At 41.4% G+C, this 25,740-nt stretch overlaps 3 protein-coding genes across 3 annotated transcripts in view; 2 read left to right on the forward strand and 1 right to left on the reverse strand.

The window, feature by feature from the left end:
- Positions 1-227: 227 nt before the first annotated feature.
- On the reverse strand, positions 228-4,649 carry LOC147140834 (calreticulin-like). Its single transcript, XM_086043499.1, has 9 exons — positions 4,359-4,649; positions 4,045-4,146; positions 3,228-3,431; positions 3,047-3,141; positions 2,741-2,950; positions 2,473-2,586; positions 1,237-1,380; positions 1,072-1,164; positions 228-998 (listed from the first exon to the last, which is right to left on the reverse strand). Exons 1-9 carry the CDS (start codon positions 4,453-4,455, stop codon positions 819-821), a joined length of 1,239 nt encoding a protein of 412 aa, XP_085899625.1. The 5' UTR covers positions 4,456-4,649; the 3' UTR covers positions 228-818.
- Positions 4,650-5,633: 984 nt separating this feature from the next.
- Positions 5,634-9,000, forward strand: LOC147140835 (dynein axonemal heavy chain 8-like). Its single transcript, XM_086043174.1, has 6 exons — positions 5,634-5,647; positions 6,057-6,134; positions 6,218-6,349; positions 7,858-7,942; positions 8,021-8,163; positions 8,794-9,000. The coding sequence occupies exons 2-6, from the start codon at positions 6,108-6,110 to the stop codon at positions 8,998-9,000; spliced, it is 594 nt and encodes a 197-aa protein (XP_085899300.1). The 5' UTR covers positions 5,634-5,647; positions 6,057-6,107.
- The window catches only part of LOC147140836 (dynein axonemal heavy chain 8-like), a 50,857-nt gene continuing 33,926 nt past the window's right edge, over positions 8,810-25,740 (forward strand). The window contains exons 1-32 of the mRNA XM_086043445.1: positions 8,810-8,971; positions 9,053-9,213; positions 9,297-9,473; positions 10,530-10,643; positions 10,722-10,829; positions 10,922-11,020; positions 11,106-11,252; positions 11,695-11,892; positions 12,731-12,807; positions 12,901-13,000; positions 13,064-13,183; positions 13,274-13,409; positions 14,901-15,088; positions 15,165-15,245; positions 16,440-16,556; positions 18,245-18,364; positions 18,455-18,593; positions 18,665-18,741; positions 19,142-19,248; positions 19,328-19,403; positions 20,233-20,359; positions 20,423-20,595; positions 20,897-21,023; positions 21,947-22,182; positions 22,260-22,364; positions 22,737-22,850; positions 22,932-22,994; positions 24,012-24,112; positions 24,189-24,326; positions 24,735-24,975; positions 25,065-25,264; positions 25,568-25,721. Coding sequence (XP_085899571.1) covers positions 9,061-9,213; positions 9,297-9,473; positions 10,530-10,643; positions 10,722-10,829; positions 10,922-11,020; positions 11,106-11,252; positions 11,695-11,892; positions 12,731-12,807; positions 12,901-13,000; positions 13,064-13,183; positions 13,274-13,409; positions 14,901-15,088; positions 15,165-15,245; positions 16,440-16,556; positions 18,245-18,364; positions 18,455-18,593; positions 18,665-18,741; positions 19,142-19,248; positions 19,328-19,403; positions 20,233-20,359; positions 20,423-20,595; positions 20,897-21,023; positions 21,947-22,182; positions 22,260-22,364; positions 22,737-22,850; positions 22,932-22,994; positions 24,012-24,112; positions 24,189-24,326; positions 24,735-24,975; positions 25,065-25,264; positions 25,568-25,721 — 4,113 coding nt within the window. The 5' untranslated portion in view covers positions 8,810-8,971; positions 9,053-9,060. The remainder of the gene's footprint in view (positions 8,972-9,052; positions 9,214-9,296; positions 9,474-10,529; positions 10,644-10,721; positions 10,830-10,921; positions 11,021-11,105; positions 11,253-11,694; positions 11,893-12,730; positions 12,808-12,900; positions 13,001-13,063; positions 13,184-13,273; positions 13,410-14,900; positions 15,089-15,164; positions 15,246-16,439; positions 16,557-18,244; positions 18,365-18,454; positions 18,594-18,664; positions 18,742-19,141; positions 19,249-19,327; positions 19,404-20,232; positions 20,360-20,422; positions 20,596-20,896; positions 21,024-21,946; positions 22,183-22,259; positions 22,365-22,736; positions 22,851-22,931; positions 22,995-24,011; positions 24,113-24,188; positions 24,327-24,734; positions 24,976-25,064; positions 25,265-25,567; positions 25,722-25,740) is intronic.

Below are 25,740 nucleotides of genomic sequence, written 5' to 3' on the forward strand. Positions count from 1 at the left end.
ATAGTTTCATGTCCATGAGCTATTTTAAACACAGAAATTTGGGAGGTACAAAAATAGGCAATTCCTTGGGGTAATTTGAATGTAAATCTCGCATATTTGATGAGAATGGTTCGGTGGTGACTGGCTGTCAAAGCACCCAATCCTAACCACCAGGGCTGCACAGGACAAAACCAGCACCTAATGTTCTTGTCTATGAAAGTGCATAAATCGTAAATAAGACAGACAAAATCAGTTAAACATTTAATAAAAACTTTGGTATAATCATTTATTCAGACCACTAGAAATAAGCAATGCCTTATTTTAGTCACATCGGGCAAGGGATTGAGAGGTTGCTTTACCAGACAGCTTTGATCACACTAGAATTACAACATAGACAGTGATTTCACATCATTTGAAGGCATCATATTCGGGCAATTCCTATTCGCACTGTAGGGTGGGCGAATGTGAAACATTACAATAGCATCCTTGGTTATTTTGGGTGATTTGAATGTGACACAATCGTTTTCCACAGCAAAAGTCGTTACCACTTAAATATGAATGACTTGCTACAAATGTGACATGTTTACCATTTACTCCGACCCACATGCGATAAAGAAATGACAGGAGATAAGATACCTCCTTAATCGAAGATGGAAATTCAGAAAAATGATTGCAATTCTGCATCCAGCGACTAAAATAGAGACGCAATGGTGACATAGGTCCCAATGTGAAGTTTATCCTCCATTGTTGACAAATTTGATATTTTTTAGGACGAGGATGCACAGCAGCCACAATATTCCTGGAATGTACAGTTTTCTCTTTCTGCAAAGCAGACCTCATCAAAGCTCATCTTTGGGCTTTGCGTCATCCTCGTCATCCTCATCCTCATTATCGTCCTCGTCCTCATCTTCATCTTCATCTTCATCCTCCTCCGCGTGGCTGTCCTGCTCTTTGTTTTTTTCCTCCTCTTCCTTGCGTTTTAGCTCATCTTGTTCCTGTTTCATTTTACTCTCAGGTTCCTGTGGATGAATGCGGGAGATAATTAGGATAAGCATCTTGTAATTTCATTTTCCACGAGAATACGCCGAATACCTTTGTGACACCCCACGTCTCATTTCCGATGTCCTCGGCTTCCTTCACGTCATCCGTGATCAGGAAGTTGTCAAAGATGGTGCCAGATTTGACCTGAGCGAAAAATTGAGCTTCAGCTTGGCGTCAATGTGACATTAGCAGTACATCCACATTTGTCTCTCTTACCTGCCAGAGGTCGAGACCAATCACACCGATATTGTCAAACTTGTAGATGGTTGAGTCAGGGCTGTATTCGGGATTGTCAATCTCAGGGTGCACCCAGGTTCCTTTGTAGTCGGGATTGTCCATCTGCTTGGGTTTCCAGTCTCCCTGCAACATAAAACGTATAGTTTTGCTCAAAACAGCATCATTAAGTCTCATAATGGGGACATATGGAAAATTGACAACAGCAGGATTGATTGATTGATACATTGATTGTACAAATGTATTGACATTACATTAGTTGCTTTGGTGCCATCTTGTAGCATCTTGGCACCTAGAAATTATGTTGAAGTGAGGGGATGAGACTCATTTAGACAGACCAAAGCGCTGTCCAATATAAATATGCGCTTTGCTGCCATTTTATGGCATCTGTGGGTAATTAGAATTGACAGTGGTAGTCAAAATAATTGTGGATCCTTGGGAGTAAGCCCTGGCTGCAGAGCGCAGTTCGAGTCGTGGCCCTAAATGTTGGAGTCTTCTTTTTTTGTTTTGTGTTCAACTTTTTCCTGTAAAGATGCACTGTATTATGATGTCACATTTTTAAAAGACGTAATTTCACAATGAAAATTAAAAACTATCAACTGACTGAAACCCAAATACTAACCTCATCCACACAGGGAGTGTGCCGTCTGCTGGGGACATGGGGTAATACGCATCCCACTCATTTGAGGACATTTTATAACTACAACCTTTGAACCAAATGGCCTAGATAATCAGAACTAACATCACCGACCCCATTTTCATCAACTCCCCCTGAACATGCCTTACAAGCTTTCGTGGCTCCGCAACCCTCTTTTCACGCAGAATGGACGTCAAACGGCCGTTTTGACCACTTGCGTCCAACAGTTCATAGCTCGTCTAACAGTTCATAGCTCCGCCCCGACTTTGAGTTTGTAGTTGTCATGTTCAATAAAGTGTTAAAAGGTACTTGTGACATCATAAAGCGGTGCATCATTAAAACCACCTAGGAAATAGTTTAACAAAAAAGAATAAAGGAAGTTAGAATCAGTGTGGGTGGGGACAAATGTTAAGGTCCACCCCACTATGACTCACGCCTTGAACTGCGCACTGTAGCCAGGGCTACTCGGACCCTTTGGGTATTTCAGACACATGGGAATTGTTTTAAAGAGTGAAAAAATGTCCAAGTTTCCAATAAGGCAGCCATTGCATTGGTTAAAAAAGATGTTTTTAATCACCTACCTTGTATTCTGGGTTGGGGATCATGGGAGGCTCCCACTCTCCGTCCATGTCTTCATCCCAGTCGTCTGGCTTTTTGGCATCAGGATCAGGGATGTTTTCAGGCTTGTCCCAGTCCTGAAGAGTTAACACATTTCCAACATCAAAGTTAATTTAAGCATTTCTTGGTATTGAAGCCATTATGCGTCATCCAATGTAGTTTTACTTTATAGTTGCACTGTAATTTATTTTCACACATGCATGACAGTTTTGCAACCTTTTTCTTTCTTACCTCGGGCTTGGTGTCGTCAGGGTCGTCGATTTTGGCGCGGTCATCCCAGTCCTCAGGCTTCTTGGCTTCGGGGTCCTTGATCTTCTTTGGGGGCAGCAAGTCCCAGTCCTCCTCCAGACTGCCGGACTCCACCTTCTTGTTGTCGATCTTCACCTCATATGTTTGGTCGGGATTTAGGATCAGTGTGTAGAGGTGGCTGAGCTCGTCGTCCTGAGAGGAACATAGATGGGCAAGGGGATTCGATGAGAAATCTATGTTTTAGGGTTTTGGAGCAAGTCAGCACCTAAATGTAAATTTATGAATTACCATGCACTTAATTTCCTTCTTGATGAGGTGATTCTGGCCCTTGTAACTGAAAATGACATGGACCTTTTTGGTGCTGTAGCCACAAATGTCTGGGCCTGTGTGAAGCAAATAATTACATTCACTAAAGATTTCAAGTGTGACACTTACATTCAATGCTGGGGCTTGCCTGACTGTGACTTACCAAACATAATGTAGTATGAGGAATCCCCGTGCATGGCACTCTGATCCATATCTGCCGGAAAGACCTTGATGTAGCCGCCACCACAGTCTATCTTCTGCTCGTGCTTGACAGTGAACTGGACGACCAGACTCTTGCCTTCGTTGCTGAACGGCTCAAAGCGGGCTGAGGACGCGTAAAATCGGGCATCCTGGCTTGTCTGGAGACCTAAAAACACGAGGAGAACACAATAGTTACACACAAAATGCTAAACTTTGAGGCTTTTATATGAATCCATCTTTTTTTATGCTGATCCTCAACAGGGTGACGGATTACCTCTGTTTTAGATCAGGGGTCTCAAATTCTGGTCCTCGAGGGCCACTATTATGCATGTTTCTTTTTCCAGTACACCCGATTCAAATGATCATCTTATCAGCAAGCTCTACAGGAGCCTAATAATGATCCTGATCATTTGAGTGAGTTGTGTTGGGAGGAGGGAAACATCTAAAATTTGATGTTCATCAAACATTGGTTGCCATAGCATTCATCAAGTCATGGAATTAATTAATTGTACACGATAACCTTAACGTGCACCTACATTTTTATTGTTATTACTGTATTGATTTTTTCCCCTCTTTAGTCAATACCCAATGGATTAAGTGAGAAATAATTTCATGTTTTGTATGTTTTATTACACTTTTATGTTCTCGGAGCCTATGAAAAAGTAGTTTTGCTTTCTCCTTGTTCAACTGAAAGATAAGGCACAAAGCCAACAGTCGCTAGAGCACCTTTATCGCTATCATTTTATACACAGTCAAAACATCAAAACCATATTGCTCACCTATGTCCTTTTCGGCGTCCCCATAGAAGTTGCCAGCCGTCAGTTTCCACTTGCCGTAGTCAGACTTGTGTTTGGAGTCCACCCAACGACTTCTCCATTCATCTGAACAACAAACACAACACATTGTAATCTGACAGATTAATATCAAATCTCTTACAACCATTTATGAGGCGACGCCTCTTTAACCAACATGGTAGCAAAACCTTTATAAGGTTTAGCAGGTTTAGAAGAACACTGTCAAATAAGCGCCATAAGCTAATTCGACATTCGATTTAATAGCTGGGCATTAACTTTCGGTTTTGCTTCAACCTTACCGCCATCAGAGAACTCTTCTCGAAAATACACCTTGGCTTGTACGCAATATGTCACTAGAAGCACTGCAAAAGCAGCTAAAAGTTGCATTTTGCCCATCTTTACTCGTCGCAGACTTGATGTCCTTCTCGGGGTCTTTTCGGAGAGACTTGACGCTGGAGTGGAGTGTCTTTCCAGAAGCTGCTCAAGCTAACAGATGTCCGCACGCCATAGGACGAGCACACGGGGCGGCTACACCAATCACAGTGGACCACGAAACAGCGGTTGCTTCAAAGGACTGATCCAGGATCAGTGTTTCCTTATGACACGATCTCACGCTGTACGTCAGTGCATTAATAGAGGTCGCAATTTCTCATCTCAACATGACTCAAACATGTTGGTTTATTACGATCTGGGTCAAATTGTGCTCTTTCTTGTTACAAAAGTGCATACGACTATACAATCTGTGTAACGACATCACACAAACATGAACGTAGTTTTGTGACGGTATATTAACGACAGCAATTTTCGTAATGCTACGTTCAAGGTAGAGTAAAGTAGGAAATCTCGGACTCTAAGTTTACCAGACTCGACTGTTTATAGGAAACAACAACAAAAACACTTGAAGAAAAAGTACATTAAAGTAATTTCATTCATTCATTAAAGTCATTATTACAAAAATAAAATCACGCAACTTTATGTACAGATGATGTAGTGATGAACGTTGATTTACATGAAGAGCACGCAGGATAGTTGTGGTGAAAGGTAAAATATAGTACAGAAAATAAATACGGATAAATATGTTTTATATAGTGTTTCAAATGACTTTACATCCACAACAGGTGCCGAAAACTGTGGACAGTAATATATTTATCTTTGGGTTTAATATATCCAACTTCCCGGTGTCTTTGAACGCACCATTAGTACAGGTAGGCCACGGTTATGGGGATTACCGTAATAGCACCGATGGGGGGAAAACGTAAAATGACGTAAGTGTAATTTATGACGTTAAACACGCCACACAATCACACTTTCCGAAACATCAACAACAAAGTACGCGCGCGTACAATGCACAAGTCAAAATTAGCACATTCCAAATATAGACAAAAAAAAAACAAGCATGACGTGTGAAGCAAGTACTGGGATGAAGCGTGGCCGAATTTAGAAAAAGAAACACGTTTTTTCCCCCGGATTGATTTACACAAGCATATATTACTCGAACTAATGTGCTAATTAAAACAATTGGCTTTTCTAGGGTTTAGAAAGGCTATGATACGGAACGTTAGTGTGAGGCTAACGCAACATGCTCCAGGTTATAACTTAATTTGATCTGATAAATGCTATTTTTTCTAATTGTCAGTAAAATGCTTTTTTTGTGTGTGTTTTTTTTTTTAAATGTTTTTTATTGATGTGAAGGGAGTTCTTGTATAGTTTAATTAGAATAGAATATTTATGATGTTTTATTGTGTTGATTTGATATCTGTCCTGTCACACTTTGTTAGTCACGGTTGGTCTTTTTGAGATTAGTTGGAAATTGTATTGGCTTTTGATTAAATTCATGTCAGTTGTGTTCTTGCTCTGTATTAGTACAAGTGTAAGTGATGTGCTAATGTGTCAGCCCTGGGTAGGAACCAGTTGGGTCTTGATCTTAATTTGAAAATCATGTGTATACTAATGATGAGTAGCTAATTATTGTTAATCCTGTTCAATTATCCAGGCAGAAACTGGAGAACCTTACCTGCAAAATCATAATTCTGTTTGAGCTCTAAATAATGGAGTCCCCAGAAAAGATAAGTCAGGTACCGAGCAGCGCAACTATGACCAGTTTATTTAGTGTTTACCGTTACTTAAATGTACTTAACGTGATGGTTGTTATCCTCAGGAAAATCACAAGCATGCAAGGAAGGAGCGAAAGGATCACTTGGGCCCTGCACACCGCTATGTGATCAACATGCTGGCCCTCAGGCTGGGCTTGACACCGTCAGCAGTGGAACAATTCATTCTGGACTTCTCGGTGAGGCTAAGCAAGATATTGCACGATATTGTCAATGCAGAGCAGATAATAGTAGCACTGTAGAAGAGCAGCTGTAATTACAAATGTCAGTCCTTTGTCCTGCGTCCTTGACAACTTCCATCCTCGTCCCTTCGTCCTTATTCATAAAAATCCGACCCCATCCGTCATCGTCTTTTTAAAGTGCTTGCATCCTTACATTCTGTCAATCCGTATTCCTCGCCGCCCAAAAGAAAAAAATAAAAGCGTCCATGCATGCCTTAGGAGAGATGCTAACAGCAGAGGTTTCATAATTCTAAACCAATATTTAAAGCTCATTAACTGGCTAATTTCCTATTCACATCCACCTACCAGCTGGGAGTATCGTGAGTGGATTGAATTGTTTACAACTGTTTAACCAAGATAGCCTTTAGCTGCCAACACATCCACGTTGGTCACTAGACTGGAGATATCCACAAAAAATGATATCCATCTTTTTCCTACACACAACATATACCTTATTCTGGATTCCACACACAAAACAGACAGGGTGTGTTTCTGGAAGTCAGTGAAATGTCCTGCGGCATAATCCATGGTATTATTTGTGTTGAACCACTAGAATGCAGACTATGCCTGTGCAATGTTACTGAAGGGAATGCACATGAAAAGTGCTGTGCGTGCATTTCATAATGGCGGCTCTGTGGTATTGCAGAAGAGAACAGTGGTCTTGCTTTTTATAAGAACCCAACACAATACTTGACCTGGTTAGGGACGATTAGAGGGATGGACGAAAACCCATCATCCTTGCTTGCCTTGCTCGTTTTGGTGAAGACTGAAGCCCGCTATTTTACTGTATTTTATTATTGGTCATTTGGAAATCCAATTATTGTTGTATGTGAAACTTGGAAATACAGAGTTTTAGAATACATCTCAATATGTTTGCAAGTGGATTACCCAACAATTCTGGTGCTTTCTCTAGGTTTGTCTTTTTTTCATGCAATAAAACATCCTACTGATCTTACCCAATTAAAAGGCCACAACAAACCACTCTCTTGGAGAAGAGGAAACAGGAGCAAGTTTTACCAAACATAACATGTGGTAAAATTTGCCTTTGTTTACCACAAAAGGACACAGACAAGCACTAGCACTCTACAATTGCTTGTAGATAACCACAATGTGATAATAGATAACAGAAATCTTCCATATTTTAGTATGTATTCAAGTGGATGAGTGCACAATTATGGTGCTCTTGTAGCAGTAATGAACTCTCTCCCTCTCTCTATTTTTTAACTTGATTTGTCTTGCTATAGTATTGCGAAAAAAAGTCACTAAAATAGTACCAAAAAAATGTAGTACCAAAAAAGTGTGTGACATCAAACCGTGTGACGTTGTTTTCTGATCAGTTGTTAAAACAGAAAACTACTGTACTGCAACACACAGCAAAATTAGCCTTCTAATCACTTTAATATGTTCATTTCATTTTTTATCTTTGTGTGGATGGGTTGATGTGTTTTTGCTGTCTTTGCATGTAGCTGGCTCCTTTTGAAGATTTTTTCGCCATGAATGGAAGCGCTACCCTTGCCTTTGTGTATCAAGAGGCAAAACATCCTGGGATAGGTAGGTACCATCCTTGAAAGATGATCATTCTTTCATTTGCATTTATCTCATTAGAACTAATTTGGAATTTAACCTCAGAGTGTGGCCGAGCAATTCCTGGGCCCCGGAAAGCATTGCGACTCGTCCACGCAAATTTATCAAAGAAGCGCCTTACAGGCATATATTGTGCCTTCATTCGGGTCCGAGTGAATGTCGCTGTGACTCCAGACAACGTACATCAGGTAGGACAGAATCAGAAATATAAAAATATCTGTTTACAACATGTGGATGTGAATGTGAACAGCAGCAAAAAATAGTCATCAGCAAAACAGCTGACCGGGTCGGGGAGCCTTATTTTGAAGGTTTCCCCGACCCGGTCAGCTGTTTGATCAAGGCTGCGCTTCAACCCCCCGCCGCCATTGGAGGATGGTGTCCCAGGTGTGTGGAAGCATCTTGGCCCCCTCATCTCTGTTCATGGTTCCATCTCCACGTCTCCTTATTTCAATTGCCTCCTTGAGCCATCTTTTGAATTTATTGGTGTCTGATGTTATGACTGCCCTTCTCCCAGTCCTTCGTATGATTATTTCTTCTGCAGTGGTCTGTTATGGCTGACTTCTTGTTTTATTGTCCAGCTTTTGTTTTGGGGTTCTGGTGTAATGTCCTGTTGTTTGCATTCTGTTTGATGCTTTTTTGCGGGTGCTGAATGTTCATCCAGTTTCTCCAAAAAAGAAACCTCAAACCTAATTAATTAATAAGAAGACAAGATGAACATCATTGCATTATTATCATCAGTATATTGACAGCTACATACAATGCTGCTGCCTGTTCTGGCTATCAGCAAATCAATCCTTCGCATTATTTCCACTTTTCAGGAGACATTTTTTTCCATGTTTGATGCCCGGGAGGGCTTCCATAAAGCCATCAAGAACAGCTTCAACAACTTGCTGCCCACTTTCCAAGGACTGCTAAAAATTGACAAGTTCAAGCAGGGAGCCAGGATTAAGCCAAACTTTGAGCACATCTTCAAGCACAGTGTGTTGGGCTTAGATGGTAAGGTTCCCATTCAGTGGTATGATTAAAATAGTCCTAAATGGTTTATTTGCTGCAGTTTTTGTCTTGTTTCCACGCCAGTGATACAGATGAGCTATCAGAATGTTAAACTAGCAGAAGCCAAGAACATTGACTTCAGTAAACTGGCAACGTTTCAAGATATGACCTTGGCAGCAGAAAACACTGACGTGGTTAAACAGCTTGAGGACATCCTGATACAGTGGTATAAGCAAATTGACCAGGTAGGGTCGAAAAGACTGCTAACACAAGGTGTAGAGAGGGTCTCAGTGTAGCAAACACGGTCCAATTTGTTTGCGATGAGTAGGTCCTGCTGGAGACTCAAGCACTGAAGCAAGGTCTTGTGTCGGACGGGCCGCTGAGCGAGCTAGATTACTGGCGGCAGGCACTCTTGAAGTTCCATTCCATCCTCAGCCACATCAACGGCACACAGTGCGAGGCAGTCATAAATGTGCTCAAACTTAACCGTTCCAAAGCACTGAAGGTATGGACGCTCTCTTAGTAACCACAGTGATCATTCTACAGCGTAAGGTCAGAAATGTTGCACCTTCGAATCCGAATAATGTTTTAGGTCATCCTTGGATGATCTGTTAGAAATATCCATATTTGATAGCAGTGTTTCATTTTATTTTATTTTTGTGTGGATTTTTATCATAACGTCGTGGGAACCTTGAAGAATGCCTACACATAGTTTTATGAATTCATATTTGATAGGAATATCAAAGTAACAAAGATACTTATGAGTGACCCAATTTACAAGTTAATGAACGTACAGTACATGCCATCGCTCTGCCAAGTTTTTTGCCTCTACTTGTGAGCAAAAAGATTAGATACGAGTGCTAGATGGTGGCAGTGAACTCTCAGCTCAACTTTCTGGAGCACTTTAACAACAACAGCTGTAACAAAGTGCTATACATAAAACAAAAAATGACAAGAATGAAATTAAAAATACAATAATGAATAAATAAATAAAATATTATTTTTTATTTAAAATAACCAAGCACATGTGGTGCAGTTTTATTCCCTTTTTAAGATTGAGGTCTTCAATGACCAATTTAAGGGCACAAGGATCATAGATGTCTTTGGCTGAGATTCTGAAATTCATCTCGGAATCACAGCGTGCATAACGTCACTCAAATCACTTCAAAACAAGCAGCAGATTGGCAGATAGTGAACTTAAGAAACACAAGCGTGAAGTTGAATTTTTCTGTCAAACACTCTAAATGGAAAACAAGAGAATGACATACAGTATTGTATTGTACAGCACTTTGTTTAAACCGTATAGCAACTGATATTTGAACACAACATGTGTGGACAGACAATATAGCAGTCCTTCCAGGCTTATGTAGGTTATCCTCTGCGAGAAATGACAAATTTTACCGCATCTTACTGAGTCAGTAAAACTATTTTTCAATGGTGTTTGTTCATATGTTTGTATTATACTGCACCCTGCACACCAGAAGGAGGAAAATGTGGGGCTGTGACAACTTAATGGCATCATTTTTTTCTGAGTGCATTCGCATCATGTTGTCTTGGTTAGTTGTGGCCCATGCTGGAATCTAGGGTGACGGACAACTACAACGAGGCCAAGGACAATGTCAAGTTCCTGGACGCACTGGAGAAAGTATGCCAGCCTCTGTATATCAGTGACCCGGTATGAACTCTCATTTATTTTCATCAGTAGGTAGCTTTTGCAAAGATCAGTGGAAGATGATTTCATTGTACTTGTCAGGCCACCATTGTGAAAAGCGTGCAGAACATCATTAACGCGGTTCAGATGATCCACACGGTGTCACGGTATTACCATACCAGTCAAAAGATATCGTCCATCTTCATCAAAGTACGTGAATCCAGTTGGGCTACACGCACATAACGTATGCTGTATACAAGGAGTGCAATTGCAAGTATTAATCTGATATGATATGCAATCAGGTTACAAATCAGATGATCATAGCATGCCGGCGGTACATTTCCAACAATGGCGCAGCAATCTGGGACCAAGATTGTAAAAATGTTGTGATGAAAATACAGGTAAGGGAGACAACCATGCCAATTATATTGAGTAAGATATGCAGTAAGCATTTGGCTTGTTTTTTCTAAATTGATCTTTTGATAGGAGTGTCTTGGTTTGTATGGGGAGTATGAATCTTGCTTGGAGAAAACACAGGAAAAAGCAAAGGAAATGCCAGGACACAGGCCCTTTGGGTTCTCAGAGATGCACGTGTTGAGGAAGTTTGAGGTCTTCTGCAAGCGCCTCGAACATGTACGTTTTATCTTTGATATGCTGCCATTCATCCACATACACTGCTCTTCATATATATTGGTACTCTTGGTTGCAATGTGTTCTTTAGCTTCTAATATATATCTTTAGCCCCTAAGTAATAATACAAAAGATAAAAATCCAATCTTCAAGTCAAATGCATTTATTCAGTTGGAAAAAGTCCTAGAAACTAATACAATAAAATCTAGATTGTTCTGGTTTTAGTTCTCAAAATAAAGATGGGATTTGGCTGTTTTTTAGTGCAGGGGTGGCCCTATTCTAATGGGATAGAGGGCTGGGCCACCCCAATATTTTGGAAACAATTGTAATTTTCCCCTGAGGTCTGATAGGTTTTAAAATTAACTTTAGAAAATTTTTAAATGAGAGATAATTGCTGAAACACTAACATTCTAACATTTGGTAATCTCACATATTCCTTTTATAGATCACCAAAATAATGTCAGTGTTCAAGACATTCGAGTGCCTGGCAAAATCCAACATCGAGGGCATGGAGACTCTGGCCGGTCAGTTCCGCAAAGTCTCCACCGAACTGAAGAACAAGCAGGCGGACGTGTTTGCCTCGAGGACGGTGGCATTCGAAGCAGATTACGAGACCTTCATGTCTCATATAAGTAATCTGGAGGTACGTAGCCTCGAGACGAGTCCACAGAGAACTGTGTACATATTTTAGTGCTTTTGCCTCATAGTTAACTTCTTTTTACATTTGTTTGCCAGCAACCTGAGAACAGAAAGGCAGCTCGGTTATGATATTACATTTTCCCATGTAGTAGGGGCCTTGTAGTAGGATGCTATTCCAAATGAGGATTGCAAAAATGCTAACGTGCTAACTAGTGATGAGACGATACCACTTTTTTTTTCAGACCGGCAATGAATAAAAGTATTTACATTTGAGTACTCACCGATAATGAGTAGCAGTACTCGTTAATGCTATTACACAGAGATAGACACTTGACCCTTTTTTGCCGGTCCGTCCTCCGTCCGTGACCTGGGTACCCTTCCGTCCTCGTCCCTCCATCCTTACTTACTTTCTGGGTTGTTTTTGCTGAAAACAACCCCCAAAATGGGTAGTTTTTTTGCAAAACAAGCCTAATATTTGGGCTGTTTTGTACAAAACAATCTATGATCTACAGTGGCTTTTGTAGATCATAGACTGAAAAGAGGAAGCACTAAAGTAGATTGATTAATTAACATCTTGTCTGTGATTGTGTACTATTTCAAATCAGAATTGCTATAATGCTAACATGAAGCGAAATATTAACATGAGTACAGAAAGCGCAAAGATACGGTAGATTTTATTGATTTTACATCACGGTTCTTTTTACACTTGTATGACAGTTTAGAACGGTAAAACATTACCTGAAAAACATTACCTGTTCAAATCAAAGTTTCAAGGCGGTGTCAGTTTGAAGTTCATTATGTTCTGTGTGGCAAATTGTTTCTTTCATTCCTTTCGTTTGCAGGAGCAGCTAAAGGGATTCATGAACTCAAGCTTTGCCAGGTTCGACTCATCCCAGCAAGCTCTCGGTGTAATACAGCGGTGAGTCCAAACCAGACAATACACAATGTTTTTTTGATTATCATATTTTTAAAGCACAATTTTTTTAAACATTTTTTGTTTTTGTTGTTGCAGTTTTCAGAAACTAAATATTCCCTGTCTAAAGGCGGAAATACCCATTGCTCTGGGTTCTATTCTCCAGCTCTATGTCTCGGAAGTTGAGGCTGTGTCAAAGGTAATGTACTTATTGCTCTGGCGATGTCATTCTCCTATCATATATTCATTCATTTTGTCGCAGCTCTTTGAGAAGCAAAACGAGGACCCGCCGTTGGGTCGAAACATGCCGCCTGTCTCTGGCAGGCTTCGCTGGGCCAGGCACCTCTACAAGAAAATACACGAGCCCATATCGTACATACGTGTAAGATAGAATGAGCTCCAATACAAGAGCTATACATTCCAAAATCCTGCCTGTACGAGGACAAGGTCATTTAATTTTCTCTCTAAACAGGAGAACTCCGACATCCTGACCACCACTGAAGGGCGCGCTGTGGTCAAATTGTACAATCAGACTACAGCAGCATTGCAACGCTTCGAGTCGGACCACCACAAAGCTTGGACGACGGACGTATCTAAGCTGGATTTTGGTTTGTTCTCTGGCATTTGTGTTAAGGGAACCGAATGGGAGATAGAAGCCCCTTTCTACACATGGTCAAATCAGTCTGTTAGCATCAACAAATGGCAGAAAGTTTGCTGCTCAAACCCACCACTTGTTGCCAAGCAAAATCAGTCTGAAAGGACTCCAAGCACACCCGTGGCCCGAATGAGGTACAGAGGATGGATGGATAGGTCGCCACAGTGATGATATACACTATTTGGCACAGATTTTACAACTGATAACCTTCCTTAAGTATTATTGCGATGGTGAAGCCACACTTCCTAGCATGCTTGTAAGTAGTTGTATATAGTTGGATTAAGTTAAAAGTTGCTCTTTATCTGCTTTGTTATGTGATGTGTGTATGTGATGTCTTTGAGATGGAAGGGCAAAAGAACAGAAGCAACAGATCAAATGAACATCGCAGATGAAAGGGTAGGAGTGCAATATAAGCTTGAAGGTTGGCTTAAACAGGCAGTTAGTTTGTTGGGTGACTGAGTGTGAGCTGTGGGCTATAGCAGCTCCTGAATGAATGCGCATTCTGGTGCCACTTGAGGGAATAAAGAACTGAAGAGCATCAGCAACTGTTTTGTCCTTTAAACACAAACAAGGGCGTTAAAGTAGTTTAAAAGAAATAAAGTGGGAATTGATTTTCAATCATTTATTGTAGCAAACCTTCAGTTGTGTTACATGGATTGTTGCAAGCGTTTATGAGATAAAACTGTCTGACCTTGAAGGGCTCCAAGCAGACAAGAATGCAATCCCATCGCTCTCCTCGTACTGGCACACTCCCGCCTACAGTCTGACAGAGAGAGAAACACCAGTTGGATGTTTTGTTTGATGGCATCAAGCATTCATTTTATAACAGTTACTGATGGTTTCTTTCTGTTTCATTGTGGAAGCAGACGCTACGATATATTGTCTGTCTTTTTACTGTAACAGGGTGTTTGGTGAATTTGCTCACAGCTGACGTGAGGTTTTACGGCTGCTCGTTGGGTAGCGTTAGCGGGTGCCCTTTCTAATTGGCGTGCGCAGCACTTCTGCGTTTGTTATACTTGAGGATAGACTTTCATATTTGGCAAGTGACCGTGACACGGTCTCATTTTTTATCAAATATCACACACACACTTGAGGCCCCACTGCTCGTTTGCTGTGCGAACCTATTACCTGTTGATTTCAGCGAGGTGTCTGTGTCTAGAACACGAGTGGCAATTAGTCAACCTCAACCTATAACCGTCACTGCGAAGTGCTAAAGTCGACTAAGCGACTTGTTGTCTAGTCGGCCAGTGTGCACACATGAAATCTGTGAAATTCATGATTTCCTCCTGAAAGGCATTGGCATTATAAATCTCCGGTGTGCCGATTTGCTGGAAATTCTGTGTGAAAGGGGCTAGGGGTAAACAGACTCAATTAATAAATATGTGGTGGCACACAGTACATTGGGTAAAATTTTGCATTTCATATATGTTTTGTATTTCGTCAGCCTTGAATACGACACTGTTGATTCGCTGCACTGTCACGGGAAAGTACTTGGTCAACTTTGATCCTAAAATAAGTGAGGCCATTCAGGAAGCCAGCTGTTTGGTGAAGATGGGCCTGGATGTTCCCAAGCAGGCACTGCATTTCCTCAAGGTACAGGGCCAGCTGAAGACCTATCACCACCGTCTTCACGTAAGTCTATTTTCCATCATTTGCTCCTCGCTGTTCATTGAAAACAACCTAACTGTCCTTGTGTTTCCTCATGTAGACCATTTTAATGAACTACAAGCAAACTTGTGACAGCATACCAGCTGACTTTATCAACCTAATGACAACAAAGACAACCCAAGTAAGCTCTTTTTTTTAATGCAACTCAATCGACTCAGAATTGACCGAAAATAAAAAAGGACAGTTACGAATGTAACTACGGTTCAATGAGTCCCGAATGACTGCCAGAGGCGGTGCCTAACAGCACAAAATGTCCCTTCGCGGAAGCGCAGTTTGAGAATGCAGACCAACGACCAGAGCTGGGCACTTGACCCTTTTTTGCCGGTCTGTCCTCCTTCCACCGTCCGCGACCTGGGTACCCTTCCGGCCTCGTCCCTCCGTCCTTAATCATGTGGCTCTGAAACCACAGAGGCCGCCGGAGAAATGTCGTCATCGTCCCGGGCAAGCACTGGCATGGGCGGGGTTGACAGACCCACCACCTCAGTAAAAGCTGGAGGGAGACGGTTCAGAAAAAGGGACTTTAACCTCTGCCAAGTCAACATGCATATGTTCCATCGCCAAGAAAGGCTATTGCTCCATAAACACGATCCTCTTGGAGGGACCAGACGCACTAACCGAAGCAGGGGGACAGGGGCTCCCCACCTCAACAGACGTAGCCATTTAGACCATACACAGATTGCCAGACAGGCAACGAGCAAATGCGGGCAGACTTGCGACACCTCTGGGAGCGGTCATCATGGTCATCCGCGGCCACAACCCACAAGAACGGGCACGGACGCCTGGCACATCAAGCAGCCACGAGGTGACAAGTCCAGGCGTGAGCGCGAGGACAACCACCCCAGCATCAACAGTTACATCGCGGCACACACGGTCGGTAACCATCAAAGTAAGACAAACAAACAAAGCAAACAGCCTCACGCCTGAAGAGGACAGACCAAATGACCACACAGAGCCGCAAACAAAGAACAGCTCAGCGGCAGTAATCCTGCAACGGGGTCCCACAGAGAAACCGAAACACGGTCACGAGGCTCTATTCCTTTGACGAGCAGGAAAGAGCGGAACCCAGTGAAACTACACGCGAGAAGGAAGAGGGGCTGACTATCTGGTGACAAGGGCTCCACTACCTGCCCTGGGTTACCCAGGGCCACTGATGATTTTGTTGGCATGTGTTCTCAAACTGTGTGTGTGCGAAGGGACATTCCGTGCTGTTAGGCACTGCCTTCTGGCAGTCAGAAGAGACCAAATAGAAATACAATTTTGCTGTCTTTGGAGAGTTACTGATGAGTGATAATGTATGTTTGTGTCCAATTACAAGATGGAGTCCCTGCTTCGCTACGGGTCAGTGATGGTCATGTGGTCATCACTGCTTCTGGACAAGTACTTTACAAGTATTGACAATGGCTTGTCTGAACTCAAGTTCATCTTGAATAAGGTATGTACCGAATGTACCTCAAGTTTAAATTATGATTTCTGAGTGAGGGTTTCAAGCCAGTGTTAGGGTTTCAATTTAGCGTTTCAATAGTGTCAGGGATTCAAACTAGGGTTTTTTAAGACTGGATAGAGTTTAAAACAAGGTTTAGGTTTTCAAATTAGAGTTTCAAGACAAGATTGGTGTTTGACGTTATGGTTTCAAATCAAGGTTTCAAGCCTGGGTTAGACTTTCAAAGTAGGGTTAGGGTTTCAAATTTCATCATATTTACTCAATCAGATGTGGTGGAAATGTGCGTGACTGCAGCTAATCTGAGTCCAGCTGTTCCTTGTTACTTTGGTTTACAAATTGTAAACAGAATCCACCAATAAATGAAAGAAGAAGCTGTAAACAGAAAGTAATGGTAGCAATGGCGGAACATGCAGCGAAACGCGCAGCTGATGGGCAGCCATGACTTGGCGTCATCTTCCGACGATTATTTTGACACGAGGGTTCCTTACCATTGCTTGTGTGACAGTATTTTCCGAGCGATGTGGAGTAGGCTAAATGTAGCCGTTGTGCAAGGTACAGTATGTCAAAAACAAAGCAACACAACAAACTTGTTGAATCATTTGAATAAGTAGCGCCCAAGTGATGAAGTGGAAAGCATGAAAATGCGAGTCGAGTTTGCACAGCCTGCCCGCATGCACATTAGCAGTTTAGCCGCTACTAAATAGCCGTTCAGCCACCAGACCAAAGCAGCAATCAATTGTGTTGTCTTTTGATCATGCACATTTGCAAGTAGCAAGGATGTTAACCGCTGATGTTCATAACTTAAAAATTATTATGTTCACATTTTAAGGCATGGGGGACCATTTATAATAGTTCACTACACTATTTTCTGTATTATGTTCTACATTTGTGGTATTGTTGAATAAAAATGTTTAAAATGAATGAAAACATAATCATTGTGTTTTTTTAATTTACTGCCTATGTTATTAAAATGTTGTGTTATGTTACATTTTAAAATGTAAAACATGGTTCTATTTGTTTTCAGTGCCAATGTTTTAAAACGGACAATTTAAAAGCAATAATTTAAAGTCGCTTCAAGGCGGTCCGGGGGACAGCCGATAATCACTTACGTCTCCGCTTATTCTATCAGTGTTTCAAAGCTACCGTCAGTGGTCAGTCCACCAGCAAAAACGTTAGTCCGTGATTGGCAGACTGACGTAACTTATGTCGGTCTCAAACAACTGCAGAGCCCCATCCCCTCCTTATCAGAGGAGTCATCTTAAAACAGCACTGAGACCAGTGGAGCAGATCCTATGTTACTTACCGTAAGCCAATTTGCGGCCTGTCCGTCCGTCTCTGGTGTTTGGTCAAAAAAGGCACAAAATAATTTATGACTATTGTATGTATGTAGGGTGATGTTTTAGAAACACTAACCAAATTTGGTGAAGAACAGTGGCTTACATTTGGCTTCTACAGGCTTTAAAAGCAGTTGGCGGGGTGTGACCGACTCAGAGTTGCCCACTCATTGACTGCACCTCTCTCAAATGCTGCAGAATTTTATTCAGATATTTGGTAGCTGTGAATACATTTGTCTTGTCTTGGAGAGGCGAGTCTGTGGCTCAGGGTTTGAAAGTAGGGTTTCGAGTCAGGGTTATTGTTTTTAGGTTTGTGAGATCAAATGATGTTTCCACTTTTTCCAGGTGCAAGACATCTGTAAGTTTCACATTGAAGATTACCTTAAAGAAATCTCAGAGACTGTTCTCATTGAGCTTCCTGAAGATCACGCCTCTGCAATCGAGCCCCTGGTTCACCTCACTGAGGTAAAAGGCCACCATCACAAACCATTCCTTAATGAATATAGCTGCATTAAGTTTTTTTGTGAAAGAGTTAAACTTTTTTTTTTTTTAAAGAGTCTTTGCCTTAAGGGCGTCTCAAGACTAGAACACATGTGCTATCACGTAAAGGGAGCAGTGAACGAGTTGGGCAAAGTGTTCAATTCCATTTACAAGTCCAAGCAAACTAAAAAGGCCACAGATGGACTCAGCTCTGGTACTCGCACATTTGTTTTTTCTCCCCAAATGATTGTACAGTAAAGATAACGTTTTTGTTTTACATCGTAGCACCGAAGGAGACCCAGAGAACCTCTGACGCGACATCAGAGAGCCAAGAGAAGTATAAAGCGACACGCTTTGAAAAGGTTTGTGTGCTAACAAGTAACATGACAATAGTACACTTTTTAAGTCAACAGGGGCATTATTGGACAAAATCTCTTTGAAGGATCCTTGAAGATCTCCAAATGGACCCTATAATGCCTGTTTCAAACCAAAATGGCAAACTTACTATGTCCATCCTGTCATTAGTTTTTGGGACTCTTTCAGTGGTTCTACTTCTAAATGTCATGATGCTAAGTGAAACAATTTTCAATACATCGGTGGGGGATGCTACCAAGTATGACTTTTCACCACATGAAATGCTCACAAAATGTCATTATGCTAAGTGCTAAGTGATATATATATATATATATATATATATATATATATATATATATATATATATATATATATAGTGCTATTAAAGCTTGAAACAAAAAAATTCAGGAATTCACAAAGCAGTATGACTCCTTCGGCACGAGGATTTTGGATGCACTGGTGGAAATGACCAAGTTGTCCCTGAAAACCTTGGAGAGGCGAGTCTGTGGCTATGAGTAAGTCTTCTTCTGTCTCTGTTACTGTTAAACACACAACATGGATTGCTGATGTTGAAGTTAACATTGGGTCTTGCAGCTCTTTCCAGAAGAGAGCTGACTCCGGCTGGGTCCCCATGATGAAATCTGAAGTGCATCTGAATGCACCGAATGTGGTGAGTAACCCACAGGAAACGTAAGCAATCCACCTGTAGCAATTCTCAACTGATATTTAAATATCTAGGGCAGGGGTCACCAACCGTTTTAAAACTGAGAGCTACTTCTTGGGTATTGATTAATGCAAAGGGCTACCAGTTAGATAAACACTTCCTAAGTAGCAAATTTGCTCAAATTGTTTGGAAGTAAATCATCTCCATGTTGTCGTTTTGCCCGCTTGCTTTTTCTCTAGCAACACTATGATTTGGCCATGCGCTTCAATGCTGACCTCTGACCTATACTATCTTACTGATAGGTGGAGCAAATAGAAACAGTAACACACACTCAAAAAACAATTGTTGCGTGTCACTGGTGAGCTATTTTTAGGACAGGCCTGCAGGCTACTCACCTGGTCCTTGAGGGCTACTTGTTGCACATGGTCGACAGCTTATCATCATGATTTTGAATGATGTCTAGGTGATATAGCTGTGATCGATGCAACGGGATTTCATTGACATCTGATTGTGAAAAGTTGGCTTGAAACCCAGGCTTAACGGTTAATTTCAAGACCTAATTTGAAACATTAACTTGACTCTTGTAACGCTTGTTTGAAATCCTAATTTGAAACAACAACCCTGCCTTGAAACACTGATTTGGATCCCTAACCCTTTGTTTAAAATCCCAGTTTTCAACCCCAACCCTACCTTAAAACCCTAATTAGAAATGCTAAACCTCGCTTGAAAACCTCATTTGAAATCCTGTTTGGAATCCTAACCCTACCTTAAAACCCTACCACAACATGTTTTTGATAATGACAGCAAATATTGTGTGATTTGTGATTGTCCACAGGTGATGGTCCCCACTGTAGATCAGATTCATCACGCCATACGTGAAATTATTGAATTTATCTTGGAAGTCAGCAAGGGCATTCAATGCTGGGAGGTTGAGTACAGACATGAGCTCACACCGACTGAAGGTGAGTCACCATGGACTGAAACAATACTGCATTCAGTTGGAGTGATGCTCATCTCCCTCACAGGTCGAGAGAAATTGGACTTCTACAGTCGCGTCAATAAGCACGAGGATATCAAAGCAGTCATTTTCGCCTTGAAGTCGGCCCTGAAATTACAGAGGGACAATGCTGCCACCGTTCTGGATCGCTTTAAGAAATTCAAGGAGCTGTGGGGCGAGGACAAGGAGCGCGTCATCAAGGTATTGGAACGTACATCAGCAAGAGCATGAGTCCGGTGGGGAAAAAGGACGATCTGTGGGCATCACAAATGTTAGGGTCCCATGTGATCCCCCCCCATCTTAACCCTACATTTTCTATTGGTTAAATATCTGTAACCCCCCCCATACCCCTACCCCACCCCTGTCGACAAAGGCGGCAGGTGTGCCCTTCCTGATACGTACATAACGTAATATGTGTCATATATGATAATATGTGTCATAACCCTAACCCTCAGTGTCTTCTCGTGGTGAGTTTGAATGACACTTGTGCTTGCTTTTAAAGGAATTCATTGACAGCAAACCAACCTTGATTGAGATCAAAAGTAAATTGCAGCATTACGACTTGTTTGAGAGCCAAATTGAGGAAATCCAGAACGTCATCGTTGTTGGGATGATTGAACTGTCAACAAGTAAGATAACACGTATTCTGATGTGGTTTTAACAGCTAAACTGAGTGGATTGGACTGCAATTCAAACTCTTAAAAGATAACCCTGTCTTAAACCTTAACGTGAAATCCTAACTTTGGTTTAAACCCTAACATTGGTTTGAGAACTCGGTTAAACTCTCAAGATAATGCTAGTACTGTATCTCAAAGTAGAATTTTAATAACAATTTCATAGTTAGGCTTTCAAATTTGAGGCCGACCCCGGCTCGAAACGCTGATTGTATCTTGAGAACCTAACCTTAGTTTGATACTCTAATGCAGGCTTGATACCCTAACATGAAACCCTGAACTCTTGTCAATTGGAAACCATAACTGTGGCTGTCAACCCTAATTAAGGGGATTAAGCCGCAAGATCCACTCATTTTTTTATCCATCTCAGGAGGGCGACTATTTTGCCACTTGCTATTAAATGAAAATGACATCACAGTTCTTCGGAGCTTAGGTAACGACCAACCTAATTTTAGAATCAGATTGGCACATGACAATCTGGTACCTGAAAGTAGACTAAACTTTAGACCAGCTGAAAGCAGGTCTAAATTCTGGCGCAGGTGGTGTAAGATGATTTTGGTGGATTTGATTGAGGTGCAGGCAGACAGATTCTGGTCTCTGCGAACGTGTGTGGTGGATGTCATTTGATTTCATCAAACCCTCTGAATCATTGTAGAAATAAATTCATTGAGTGCATTATTATTATTAATATTTTTAATATATTTTTAAAATCACGGAATCATGGATTAGTGGCATTTTCATTAATTTCACTGGTGAAAGATGAGTGATTTTGAGTTACAAGTGTGGTCAGGAATGAATTAAACTTACTAAAGTAACTGTCGTTATTCGTGTAGGGTAAATGAATTGACATCGATGCAAGCTGTATTTTTCTTGATCAGATAATTTAAAGGAGTCCCTCAGGATTGAGGCTAAGGCCTGGAAGAGGCTCCTGTGCAAATACCTGCGCATAGAGTGCCGGAAGAACATCATCGACATCAGCCTGCACACTCACAAGAGCTTCACACAGCTGTCACATCCCATTACAAATCTGGATGACGTCCGATGTTCCATGAAAACGCTGGCCAACCTGCGGGATTCTGAAATAGACACCGACATAACGCTGATTTCCACTCAAGTACGAATACTGTAGCGATCTGTTTGCATTTTTCTTTTACACTAGATACGACAAGTCATGTTTTCCCCTATTTTTAGGATGCCTATGAAGTGTTGATCCTTTATGAAGCTGAAATGACTGAGAAGGAACCGGGAGAGGTGTACGGACTGGGCCGTTTCTTCACCAGGCTTCTGTCTAAGGCTGTAAGTAGGGTTACAAAAATGCAGGACTTTTCAAAGTTATAACTTTTCCATGGGAATTTATGGGAATAATCAAGAATAAATCATTTACAAAACTGAAGGTTGACTCCTAATAGGTAACTTAGAATATAATTGGGGAAAATATATTTGTGCTCACTTCAACCTCCGAAAATATAAGAAAAATGGCCCTTTAATACTTATTAATACTATTCTACCGGTATATTTGATGGATATAATTTTTTATTATAATATTTTATTATATTTAGTATAAGTTTAATATCGAGGTCCAGTAAGCGAGGTCCAATTCGTTGCTGCTTTAATTATGTTTTACCCCTCTATACACTGTATCCACTGTACAACAATTTTCCCTCCCAGATGTCCGTTCAGGATCAGCTTTTCCGCATGCAGCCCAGCCTCAAGCAGGACCTGCTGGAGCGTGTCGGCATCTTTGAAAAAGATGTCTGCACTTTCATGGATGACTACGATATTGTAAGCTGCATTCGCCAATCCATCCGTTTAGCGATCAATGACGTACATGCATATTTATGTTGATTGCTAAATGCACTGCAGGAAGGCCCCATGGTTGAAGGAATAGAGCCAAAAGAAGCCAGCCGCAGGCTCCAGAACTTCCAGGTACTTATGCTAGTTAATTATCATTACCGTATTTATTGTTATTTTTGTTGAAAAAAAGAGGACTATGATGACATAATATTGATGCTTTGTCTTTTTCCTAAGTAAAAAATAACCCCCAAAATATTTTATTTCTGTAATAGTAAAACAAAAGCTTGACTTTTTTTCAAGTAGCAATTGCTTCATTAATGACATTTTGATAACATTTATATTCACATTACAATACATCCTTCTGGCAAAAATATAACTATATTCTTGTATAATTCTGCAATTTATCTCTAGAAAAAAAAACATTATTTTCCATTGGGAGTTTCAATACAATTCTATTAAGTATTTATTTGATGAATTGCCATTGCTTTGTATTCATTTGTATATTATAATTTTATTTTTTTCATTTGACGACACACATTTCATTGTATTTTTTTTTATACAACAACAGACATTTTGTTGTATTCTAGAGTTGTTGAATAGAATCATTTAGGGCTCTATTTTCAAAGACATTGCGTATGCATTGGGTGTAAAAACTGGGGCATCTTGATTTTCATTCCGGGGCAAATCCAGTTCACATATGGATGCGAAACATCAGGGTGGAAGGGAGTCTCCAAATGTGCACTTCACAGCGATGTTCTGTGATTGCCCTGGCCAACTTTACACTATCTGCCTGTGGAGGTCTCCTTGCAGTTCCTAGGCCATAAATGCACTTTGAGCACCTCGGTCTTGGACATGGACTCCAGCGATTTCTGCTTCCAGAATGCGAGAGGGGCCGCATCCATTTGTCGCGAAGCAAGACAAATGTGATCACTCCCACAATGGCACAAGCACCCCTTTTTAACTGCGCCCATCTTTGAAAATACCAAAAGAAAAAAAACGCCACTAATTCAGCGCTAGACATGCGCTCGGAACGAAAACAGGGTCCTTAGTGTTACAACTATTTTTGTTGTTATTTAAATTCATAGTACTATCATTCCAATTTAGTTATTTGCAATTATTTTAATTGTGTGTGTATTTGTCCCGTTCAAGGCCAGGTTTTCCGAGCTGTGGCGAAATTTCACCACTTACAACTCGGGCGAACAGCTCCTCGGCCTGCCTGTCTCTGATTATGAGTGCCTTCAAAATAAAAAGTACAAAGGCTCAGCACTTAAAGTCCTCAAAAGATAAGGATTTCCTTATGTTAAAACGTGTACATTCCCCCCCTAGGAAAGAGCTGGACCTGCTTCAGAAGCTCTATGGCCTGTACGACACTGTGATGAAGACCATCAGTGGTCACTCCAAGCTCCTGTGGACACAAGTGGATATCGAGAAGATTAATAATGAGCTTATGGACTTCCAGAACAGGTTCCACTTGTGTTTCTCATTTTAGCGCATGTAGCGCATACAACACACAATGAGCATAGTAGAAATGACTTATATTTCCAATTAATGGAGCTTGAATGAATGAAGTTAAGAAGCGCAAAATACAACTAAAATAAAGTAAAATATCTTGCCCGAAAGATGCCTGACAGACATTAAAATGATACAGATAGGTTGTTCTTCCTCAGTGTGGTGGTTTCATTCAAGAAAACCCCCCAAAATCTGCAAACACTCCTCTGAGTAAAACACATATTCCTAAAAAATCTACTCAAGTACACTAACAAAGTATTTGTTACGGCTCATCACTGAATATAAAACCTACCTGTACAAGGTGTTACTACCTCCATGTAAAATCTCTACCATACCTGCAGCAAGTGTAATGTCTACTTCCAGGTGCCGACGTCTTCCCAAGGCCCTGAAGGAGTGGCAGGCTTTCATGGACCTAAAGCAGACCATCGACGACTTCAGCGAGCTGTGTCCTCTGCTCGAGATGATGACCAACAAGTCGATGATCCGCAGGCACTGGGATCAGATCGCCAACCTGACTGGCCACAAATTCGAGGTTGAGTCTCCCACCTGCACGCTGGACAACATTATGGAGGCACCGCTGTTGAAGTACAAGGACGACATTGAGGTTAGCAGTCGACGATCTCTTCTCTCATTGCCTCACCCTTGCCCCGCCGAGGTTGCAGTTTAATTCGCTCTACTCTTCGCATCGTCCAGGACATCTGCATATCCGCCGTGAAAGAGAGAGACATCGAGGCCAAGTTGTCGGGTGTTAAGGCGGTGTGGCATGACCAAAACCTGACACTGATGGACTTCAAGGATAGGGGGGAGCTCATGCTGCGAGGCGGCGACACCACAGAGATCCTCACCTCTCTGGAGGACAGTCTTATGGTGCTGGGATCGCTGCTCAGCAACCGGTGAGGAGATAGTCATGTCATCAACTTTTTTTAAACCATCTTTCATGCAGAAAGACTCCTGCAAAATTATAGCATCAGAGTCCAAATGTAAATACAGTTCATGTACGTACGTACGTAATGTACGTTTGGCGCACAAATTTGTGCGACCGCACGGTCGGTGAATGAAGCCCAGTGACACTTGATTTATACAGTAATGCGTTTCTTAAACACAACTGAGCCAGTTAGACTGTTCTTTTGGAGTGTGGTTTTGCACCAAAATTGCAATAAAAGCATAATATAGTGATATTTTATACCTATATACAGATACTGCACGTTCTACAAAGCAGATATCCAGGACTGGGTCTCCAAGCTGTCGACGTCAACAGACGTCATTGAGCAGTGGGTCATTGTGCAAAATCTTTGGATTTACTTAGAGGCCGTGTTTGTTGGGGGTGACATCGCTAAAGACCTGCCTCAGGTAAAGTTGCCTGTCACTC

This window comes from Filicampus tigris, chromosome 10 (genome assembly GCF_054856515.1).
Source record: "Filicampus tigris isolate MCC_2025a chromosome 10, RoL_Ftig_1.0, whole genome shotgun sequence".
Lineage (NCBI taxonomy): Eukaryota > Metazoa > Chordata > Actinopteri > Syngnathiformes > Syngnathidae > Filicampus > Filicampus tigris.